At 46.8% G+C, this 10,018-nt stretch overlaps 1 protein-coding gene across 2 annotated transcripts; it reads right to left on the bottom strand.

The window, feature by feature from the left end:
• Positions 1-2,192: 2,192 nt before the first annotated feature.
• On the bottom strand, positions 2,193-9,446 carry LOC110300946 (putative protein FAM90A24P). 2 transcript variants are annotated; one of them, XM_021171153.1, is made up of 5 exons: positions 9,251-9,446; positions 8,801-8,936; positions 5,425-5,600; positions 5,089-5,170; positions 2,193-3,497 (listed from the first exon to the last, which is right to left on the bottom strand). In XM_021171153.1, the coding sequence occupies exons 2-5, from the start codon at positions 8,909-8,911 to the stop codon at positions 2,583-2,585; spliced, it is 1,284 nt and encodes a 427-aa protein (XP_021026812.1). In that variant the 5' UTR covers positions 8,912-8,936; positions 9,251-9,446; the 3' UTR covers positions 2,193-2,582. The 2 variants fall into 2 exon arrangements, with proteins under 2 accessions (XP_021026812.1, XP_021026813.1); XM_021171154.1 differs by lacking the exons at positions 8,801-8,936; positions 9,251-9,446 and adding an exon at positions 7,261-7,371 and having other exon boundaries at positions 2,583-3,497.
• Between the last annotated feature and the right edge of the window lie 572 nt (positions 9,447-10,018).

Raw genomic sequence — 10,018 nt, 5'->3', positions numbered from 1 at the left:
TGCCCAGATATCTGGTGTTCGGACTTGCCTCCTGGCAGAAGTTGTGTTCCACTCACCAGAGGTTTTAGGATCCCGTGGGGAATCCTGTGTGCGTCCTTGCCCGTGTCTGGAGACTCCGTGGGCAAGGCACCCTGGTGCTGGAGTGGACCTGAAGGGACTTGTGCCCCAGCTCAGGCCGGGTTATCCGCTTCCCTAGTTAATGCAATCTCAGGTTCTGCACGATTGGATTGGAGCAGACGCTGTGTTCCACTCACCAGAGGTCTTAGGATCCCGTGGGGAATCCTGTGTGGCTCCTTGCGGTTGTCCGGAGACTCTGCTGGCAAGGCACNCCGGTGCTGGAGTCTAGATACTTTCTTAATACATACCTTTAATCCCTAACAATGAAGGTAAGGTTTGTTTGTAGAAGGAAGCAGCCATGCTTGAAAGCAGCCATGTTTGAAGACAGCCATGTTTGAGAGGCAAAGTGACCAATCAGAGAAATATTTGACAGAATGAGTCAGAGATACTATACATCCAACTCTGGTGAGGACAGCACAGCTTTAAAAGAGAGGGTACTTAAGAGAAGCACAGGGAGAGAAATGGGGCTGTGGTGGTGTGTAGCAGTTTTACTGGGACAGGTTGCAGGGAGAACAAGCTAGAAAAGATGGGTATATTCCACAGGATGTTTCACAGTATGTCTCAAGGCTGAAACATTCTAGGCCCACGTTAGATGGAGGCTGGAAGCTGAACCTTTCAAGGTTCGGATTTGCAGAGGATTCTATNGTATGAAGGCTAGAAGTATCCAGGCCTAGTCCTAGGGAGAGTTACAACAGAGAGAACCACCCTCTGGATTCAGCCCAAACGATGTATTCATAAAGTTTATGTACGGCTCTAATCTCATNACTTCATCTAACAAAGAAAAAGTGACATTTACATCTAGGCCTGAGTCAAAAAGAGTTTCATTCCATGTGGTACCTGTATGGGTCGAGAGAGGATCCAGCAGGGACTACCCATAGTTACCTGAGCTTCTGCTGGTTCTGTAGATGTAGCTGTGACAGCAGCACTTTGTCAGGCTAGGAGGTTGGAGAGATGCACACCACTGAAGCTTGTTAGAGTAGATAGACAAGTTGTTGAACCTCTGTAGTCACTGAGAGACCCCATCTCAAATGCACAACTATAGAAAAATACAGGNACTGCTGTGAGTGTTGTCATGAACACACTTAATGCAAAAGCCAGATGTAGAAAGTTTGCAATGTCCTGAACTCATGGATGGATACCAAGTTTAAGATCACAGATGGAGCCAGTGAATTGTCCCACATTGGAGAAACTTGTCTAGCAGGCCAACAAGTATCNAACTGAGCCCTGAAATGGAGGCAATCCTCTGGCCTTGGTCTACCATGTGGCCAACATGAGCTATGGGACCTCAAGCCCTGCTATTACTGTGTGTTGTTGAACATCCTCTTGTTTCAATGGAAGAATGGAAAATCTAGAGGAAACTGTCAGGGTCCCACACCAGGGTACCCTGAGCTTGAGTCACCAGGGCTTCATACCTTATGGTATGTGTTACCTGGATTTCTGGGTGTCAATGAAGCCAAAGCTTCAGTCACACAGCAGAGGTTTTGAAAGAGAGAACAGACTGTACTGTCCCTCAAGGGTCTTAAGGTCACATGTGGGAGGTACCTGTGCACAGTGCCAAAATGTTTGTGTCTGTTGGGAGCTGACTCTTAGCAGAAAGCNGCTATCATCTCTGCAGCCATCTTGGGCTATTTACTGACAGGTTGGTACTTTTCCACCCTGACGAGAGACTTGTTTTCCTAGCATGATGTTTTTGCAAGAAGTCCACCACAGCTGAACACACTCTGATCAAATATCTTGGTTTTCTCCTGTACATCCTGGACTTGTGGTTAAGTGTCTCCAGCTGTACTCCCCAGTGAGTACATATATACCCATAGTTACCTTCCAATAAATGAGACTTGAGACTNGAGACTTGATCAGATAGCCTGTCTTGTCTCCATTCTTTGAGTCTCTTACTCCTCTCTTGAGTCCCCACTCTCTCTCTTGCAGATCCTGTTGACTGACCCAAGGACCAGGTCATGTGTCAACATGATGAGCCTGATGCAGTAGGTTGAGTGTCACTTGGGTTTTTGGATTGCTATTGGGTCATAAGTAGTGTGAGAAACCGTATCATCTCAAGAACATGAGTGCTTAGACATAATTTCTAAGGTAACTTTATTGGTGAAAATAGAAAAGCTCATAAAATAGGACAACTGACAGATAGTTTTGAACATTAAAGTANCTGAAAGGACATACTAGAGGTCACTGGTGACAAGAGTGAAGAGGACAGGTAACCTTCAGAGTGCTTCTTAGAGGCACACCTCAGAATCCAGAGATCATGCTGAGGTGAGGCTAGTTGCAAAGAGAGGAAAGGAATGTGATCCCAACCCACCATAGGAGTGCTCATTTGGAAGTACCCTGACATGATACAGTCATGTCATCTACCTGGTTAATTCGGGAGAGGATCAGTCTGAAAGAATCTGGCCAGTCTGAGTAGGGGGTGGGGTGGTGGTGGTGGTGGTGTCAGTGTCTGCTCTTCAGGTGGCAGCTCATTCTCCATCACTGTTCTCTGAGGAGGAGGAGGAGACCTGAAGATCCTCATAGAGGANGCTCACTTTGACCTGTGATCCTGCTACCTCTCCTTCCTCGGGGAAGGTAGGGCTCTCCGAAGGAGGTGTTTGCTTCTCAAGGGGAAGTGGTGGGGGCACTGTCAGGAACCTGGAGCTCCAGAAGTTNTGACCGTGTCTGGTGAAGATCATTCTCAGGGCTTGGTCTGCAACATGGCCAGCCGATGCCCTGTGGGACTCAATACAGGGTCTGGTTGGGACCAGAGCAGCCCTGCTATGTAGCTGTTGTTGGTCAGTGCTGGGCTCCTGGGCTGCTATTTTCTTGCTTGTTTCATCTGCACCTTTCAGTCCAAGTCTGTTGGCAATGGGAGGAGCCTGACTGTCCAGGGTGCCCTTGGAACCAGTCCTTGCATGGCTCTTCTCTGGTGCATTTGTAGAGTTAAGTCTTCGTTTCTTCAGAGGATTCTGGCTAGGCTGTGTGGTGCACCAGGAAGCTTCCTTAGCTGGGGCCCCGAAGCTGAGTTTGGGGTTTTGTCTATTCTGGTGGATGACAGGATGCTGGCTGGGCTTCGTTTTCCTACTGGGACCCTGGGCTTTTGGCTTTTTGTGGAACAGTTTACTGCTTGCATTACTTTTGGGGACAGCAACTGGGTGTTGGCATGAGGTACCCTCTTGATCCAGTAGCTCTTCTGAGTTTCTTCCTTTGTGCCTGAACACTAGCTTGGCAACACCAGCGACAGCCATGCTCTGACCTTCCTTCTGCCTGGAATGTAAGATGTAGGAGCTGTCAAAGCATTGGGGGGCAGGTTTTCCAGGGCACATCTGCTTCCCAAGAGATGTTTTGACTGGTGATGCATTCATCTTTCTGATCCCAGGGATGCTTGGCATCCGTGGCTGCTGTAGAAAAACACAGATGGATGGAGAGATCAGTGGGGCACTGTCAGCATGGAAGGCAGTGAAGGCTTTCAAAACAACACCAGGAGCTCATGGGATTTATGATGATAGTTTGTAGCAGCTCGGTCTGATGTGAAAGTCATCAGGCTGTGGTGACCCACATTAGCTATCCAAAACTTGCAGCATGGTGGGTTGGGAAATGGAAGGGAGAGAGTTGCAGTCTCCCTATAAGTGAACCTTACTCTGATAATCCAAATCTCTCTCTCTCTCTCTCTCTCTCTCTCTCTCTCTCTCTCTCTCTCTCCCCAAACCCCATGTGTGTGTGTATGTGTGCACACATGTGTTTGTGTGTGTGGTCTGACAAGAGGTACATGATGTATAGATAGTCAGAGACAGCTAGGACCATCCTTCTGTGGTCATAGAGGAACAGTTAGATTCAAATTTCCATGTAATTTACAGCATAGTATTGAAAATTCTAATAATCTTGCTTGGGATATGANGTAGGGCAAGAGGCACTGGCTTGCCTTGAATCTGTCTCTCCNCCAATGGTCTTTGAGGTGAACTGTTGTGGGAAAGCTACTGTCTGTCCCCAGTGATCTCTCTGCCTCCATGGCTAGCCCCATGCAGGGACCACCCATCTCGAGGTTCTCTTGCTGCTGATTGTGCTCACATTCCCAGCCATTCACCTCCTGTGATTAGCGGTCACAAATCCTAGAAACCTGGTAAAATCAAAGCTCTAGAGGCTTGTAATTTATCAGTCAGATTTATATTAGTAAATTCTCAACTCACAAAACGCCTGCACAATGAACTCAAAACTCAATTGATGTAAACACAAGCTACACACCCAGATGGGGCAGACACACCCTAATTATTATTTAATCATCTATCTAAGAAATCCCCAATACTTATGGCTCCCAGGACTGTGTGGTTCTGGCTCCTATTCCTCTCCTATAGATTCCATCTTGTCCCTTCCTCTCCTTCCTGTCTTCTGTCTGTCTCTCTCTGCTCCTCTCTAACATTCTCAGCCTGCCTTCCTTTTCCACTGCCCAATCACAGGCTCTCACCTTATCTTGTGCCTGCCCTAACCTGCATATAGACAGCAATCCACAGTGAATATTGTAGCCACCCGATTGGGATGGTGGACATAGATGTGCTCATGCTGCTTAGACTTCTCCAGTAAAAGTTTTGATTTATAGAAGCAGCAGACATAATCAGTTCAAAACGGCAACAGTCAAGACTGCAGACAGAAAATGCAGGTCACCAGAAAGCTTGGAGAGCAGGCACCGTTTGTCATCTGACCTCGGTAGGAAGGAGGACCTGGAGACCTAAATCCATGGGTAAGTGAGGAGGAACCTGCCTATCCTCCAGGTGAGCTGGTCTGTAAAGGAGGCCTACAGCAGAGGCTCACTCACCCATCCAAACCCAAGTCTGGCTGAACTATGAAAATGAACAAACGAATCATTGCTGCCAGAGAGGATTTGTGAAATCTAGCATGGACAGAGGACATGAGGTGAGCAAATAGGTCATGCAGAAGGAAAGGTGCAACTGGCAGAGCACAGAGGAAGGGACTTTCAGGGACAGGTTATCTACTTACAGCCAAGTTGACCCGCTGGTCCCCCTTTTGCGGCTTCATTGGAAATTTCTGGAAGGGAGCTTTCCTCTGCTGCTCATCAAACCTGTGGGACAGTCAGTGGTGTGGGGACATTTCAGCCTTAGTCTCAAATAGTCACTCAGTTAGTTAGTCACTCCGTCAGCCACTCACTCACTCAGTCAGTCACTCGTCACTCACTCACTCACTCACTGGCAAGCAGACTATTTACTAGCTCTCTGGCCCTTTCAGTTTGGAGACTGAGAGATAAGACAAGGTATCCCCGTGAACTCTGCTTAACCTGGAGCNTTCCCTTCCACCAGTCCNGTTCCCATCTCTTACCTCTGTCTGGTGACTTGACTGAGTTTCTGTAGACCATGGGGCCTGCAAGGATCCCCATTCTCTTTCTCTTTCCTGGCTCCCAGAGGCTGGGGGACTAGGAGCACATGGCCTTGCTTCATGGGGCACATTGTGCTTCTTACATTATGGCCAAAGGCCCCACAGTTTCTGCATTTCACCTGTGAGGAGCAAAAGGAGATATCAGTGAGTCACAAAAAGATCCAGGGACCTCTCCATCCTCAATCCCCCATAAAGCTAAAAGGCCCTGTAATGGTCTCTCTCCAATGACAACATTCACTACAGAATGGATTGAAGCTCTGCCTGGTTGTTTCTTTGAATCTGGAAGAGGCANCAATAATTGGGAGATATATAGGTGAAGATAGGGAGGGAGCCCTGTATCTTCCAATAGACCAATCCTGCCAGAGAGGAGAGGAGCCTTCTTCCAGTCTCTAGGTCCACATGCAGGGGAGCAGTTCCTTTGTCTGGCCNTCTGATACCTCTGATACAGTCAGGACCATGGGTCAGTATGACAGATATAGCTGGGCACCAGACCTTAGTAGACCCCCAGACATTTGCATAACTATTTCCAAGATAGAAGTACCCTTCAGGCCATAGAATTCATCCATAGACACTACCACCTGGCACCATGAAAATGAGACCTAATAGAGACCAAATCTAGTGGTTTAGGTACAGGGCCCTGATTGAGGGATGGAGCCAACCACCCATCTCCAAAATTTTAACCCAGAATTGCTCCTGTTCTAGAGGTAGTACAGGGGCAAAGAGTGAAGCAGAGACTGAAGGAAAGGCCATCCAGAGATTGCCCCACCTGGGGATCCATCCCACATGCAGCCACCAAACCCAGACACTATTGCTGATGCCAAGAAGTGCTTGCTGACAGGAGCCTAATATAGCTGTTTTCTGAGAGGCTCTGCCAGAGCCTGACCAATACAGATGCGGAATGCACTCAGCCAATGATTAGACTGAACTTGGAGACTCCAGTGGAGGAGTTAGGGGAAGGACTGTAGGAGCTAAAGGGGATTGCAATCCCATAGGAAGAACAATATCAACCCTGCAAAGCTCCCAGAGGCTAAACCACCAACCAAAGAGTACACATGGAAAGACTCATGGCTTCAGCTCATATGTAGCAGAGGATAGTCTTATCTGACATCAAAGGGAGTGGAGGCCCTTGGTCCTGTGGAGGCTCAATGCCCCAGTATAGGGGAATGCTAGGGCAGTGAGGCAGAGAGTGTGTGTGTGTGTGTGTGTGTGTGTGAGCACCCTCATAGAAGCAGGGGGAGGGAGGATGGAATAGGGGGTTTGCAGAGGGGAAACAGGGAAAGGGGATAACATTTGAAATGCAAATAAATAAAATATCCAAAAAGAAAAAACAAAAACAACCCCCACCCCAGAAAACCAAAAAGAATGGAGACCTAATCCATTCAAGCCCATGGTTCTGGGAAAGTCTTTGCCTTTCAGCCTGCCTTTACTTTTGGTATAGCATTTGAAATGTAAATAAAGAAAATATCTTTAAAAAACCAAAAAAAAAAAAAAAACCAAAAACCAAAAACCAAAAACTGTCCTGTTGTCCTTGAAATACACTAACCTAGAATTTGATTTCTGTGCACACAACTCACTGGGAGAAAGGGTTAGTGGCCCACTGGGATTCAGAGGACCTACCTACCCAGTACAGTACCAGCTGGCTACTCAGGACTTTCTATTGCCTTAAACCTATACGCCAGTATTCTTCTCTAGTGAATCCTGCACAACACAGAGATTTTGTGGTGCAGCCCTGTCTCACCTAGGCCCAGGACTGGCTGACACATACAGGCCACCACTTACTATACTGTCCTCCTCTTTCAGTGATGGAAGAGTCTGTTCCCATGAGCTTCTTGGCTCTCCCTGGGCTGTTTGAGCTGGAACGGCTGGAAGGCCCTTGATTTGTGACTCCATTTGTGGACCTGTTGGCTTTGATTTCCTGAAACAAAAGTTAACAAAAGTGTTTCAAACTACGGAATTAAGTTTTGTGATNTCTGATACCTCTGATACAGTCAGGACCATGGGTCAGTATGACAGATATAGCTGGGCACCAGACCTTAGTAGACCCCCAGACATTTGCATAACTATTTCCAAGATAGAAGTACCCTTCAGGCCATAGAATTCATCCATAGACACTACCACCTGGCACCATGAAAATGAGACCTAATAGAGACCAAATCTAGTGGTTTAGGTACAGGGCCCTGATTGAGGGATGGAGCCAACCACCCATCTCCAAAATTTTAACCCAGAATTGCTCCTGTTCTAGAGGTAGTACAGGGGCAAAGAGTGAAGCAGAGACTGAAGGAAAGGCCATCCAGAGATTGCCCCACCTGGGGATCCATCCCACATGCAGCCACCAAACCCAGACACTATTGCTGATGCCAAGAAGTGCTTGCTGACAGGAGCCTAATATAGCTGTTTTCTGAGAGGCTCTGCCAGAGCCTGACCAATACAGATGCGGAATGCACTCAGCCAATGATTAGACTGAACTTGGAGACTCCAGTGGAGGAGTTAGGGGAAGGACTGTAGGAGCTAAAGGGGATTGCAATCCCATAGGAAGAACAATATCAACCCTGCAAAGCTCCCAGAGGCTAAACCACCAACCAAAGAGTACACATGGAAAGACTCATGGCTTCAGCTCATATGTAGCAGAGGATAGTCTTATCTGACATCAAAGGGAGTGGAGGCCCTTGGTCCTGTGGAGGCTCAATGCCCCAGTATAGGGGAATGCTAGGGCAGTGAGGCAGAGAGTGTGTGTGTGTGTGTGTGTGTGTGTGAGCACCCTCATAGAAGCAGGGGGAGGGAGGATGGAATAGGGGGTTTGCAGAGGGGAAACAGGGAAAGGGGATAACATTTGAAATGCAAATAAATAAAATATCCAAAAAGAAAAAACAAAAACAACCCCCACCCCAGAAAACCAAAAAGAATGGAGACCTAATCCATTCAAGCCCATGGTTCTGGGAAAGTCTTTGCCTTTCAGCCTGCCTTTACTTTTGGTATAGCATTTGAAATGTAAATAAAGAAAATATCTTTAAAAAACCAAAAAAAAAAAAAAAACCAAAAACCAAAAACCAAAAACTGTCCTGTTGTCCTTGAAATACACTAACCTAGAATTTGATTTCTGTGCACACAACTCACTGGGAGAAAGGGTTAGTGGCCCACTGGGATTCAGAGGACCTACCTACCCAGTACAGTACCAGCTGGCTACTCAGGACTTTCTATTGCCTTAAACCTATACGCCAGTATTCTTCTCTAGTGAATCCTGCACAACACAGAGATTTTGTGGTGCAGCCCTGTCTCACCTAGGCCCAGGACTGGCTGACACATACAGGCCACCACTTACTATACTGTCCTCCTCTTTCAGTGATGGAAGAGTCTGTTCCCATGAGCTTCTTGGCTCTCCCTGGGCTGTTTGAGCTGGAACGGCTGGAAGGCCCTTGATTTGTGACTCCATTTGTGGACCTGTTGGCTTTGATTTCCTGAAACAAAAGTTAACAAAAGTGTTTCAAACTACGGAATTAAGTTTTGTGATNTGCTAGGAACATGTGGCCTGGTGATGGTTACCACAAATGAACCCGTTTCTGTGTTTCTACCTCCCAAGCATATTCCATCAGGAGACTTAGGGACTTGAAGTTGTAACATTCAGGGAATGTTTCACTGCAAGAATCCATCACTGCTGCCAAAAATTTGAATGAGAAAGTACTATTTAAGGGAAATGCCGTTACCCTCACATGCGAAATTCATCCCTGAACTTCAGATTCATTTCAAAACACTCCCATCTCTAACCACTCACCTCAAGAAAAATCAGATAAAAGATTTCCACCTGAGAGCCTGTCTTCTCTCTATGGTCTCTTTAGTGGCTTCTCTGANCTGTGCAGTCTGGATCNGCTCACCAGGCGTCACTTTCAGGAGGTGGAGAGAAACACACGACCGAAAAGAAGGTGTTGCGCTGGCTTCTTATAATGTCCTCTCAAGGTCATGGCCTCCATGATGCAATCTAATCAAAGTAGCCATTTAAGAACACCTGATCTTTTTTTAAATTTTTAAAAATTTTACACTCCAGATTTTATTCCCCCCTCCACCCACCCCAACTGTTTTCTACATTTCATACTCCTGCCCCCCACCTCCACGAGGATATCCCCTCCCCCCCCCATCTGATAGAGGGCTAATATGCAGAACACCTGATCTTAAGGCATCAACACAGAGGCTTTAATCTTGATTTAATACTTAAAGCCACTNAATAGGGAGTGGAAATCCCTAAGTTTCAGACTGAAGATGCTTGGGAGGTGGAAATGCAGATATAGGTTCATTTGTGATGGGCAGCAGAAGACCATGTCTGGCTGTTCTTAGAAGATTGGGAATAGTTCTAACACAAGAGCCAGCTATACCACTCCTGGGCGTATAATCAAAGGATGCCCCACCATCCCGCAAGGACATTTGTTTAACTATGTTCATAGCAGCTTTATTTGCAATAGCCAGAAATCAGAAGCAACCTGGATGTCTGTCACCTAGGATATATATCTTATTTTCCCTTCTGAGGAAGATTCAATCATCCTCTCTC

This window comes from Mus caroli, chromosome 8, assembly GCF_900094665.2.
Source record: "Mus caroli chromosome 8, CAROLI_EIJ_v1.1, whole genome shotgun sequence".
NCBI classification, from domain to species: Eukaryota; Metazoa; Chordata; class Mammalia; order Rodentia; family Muridae; genus Mus; species Mus caroli.
The sequence above is the reverse complement of the archived record's forward strand: the minus strand, read 5'-3'. Positions and strand labels throughout refer to the sequence as shown.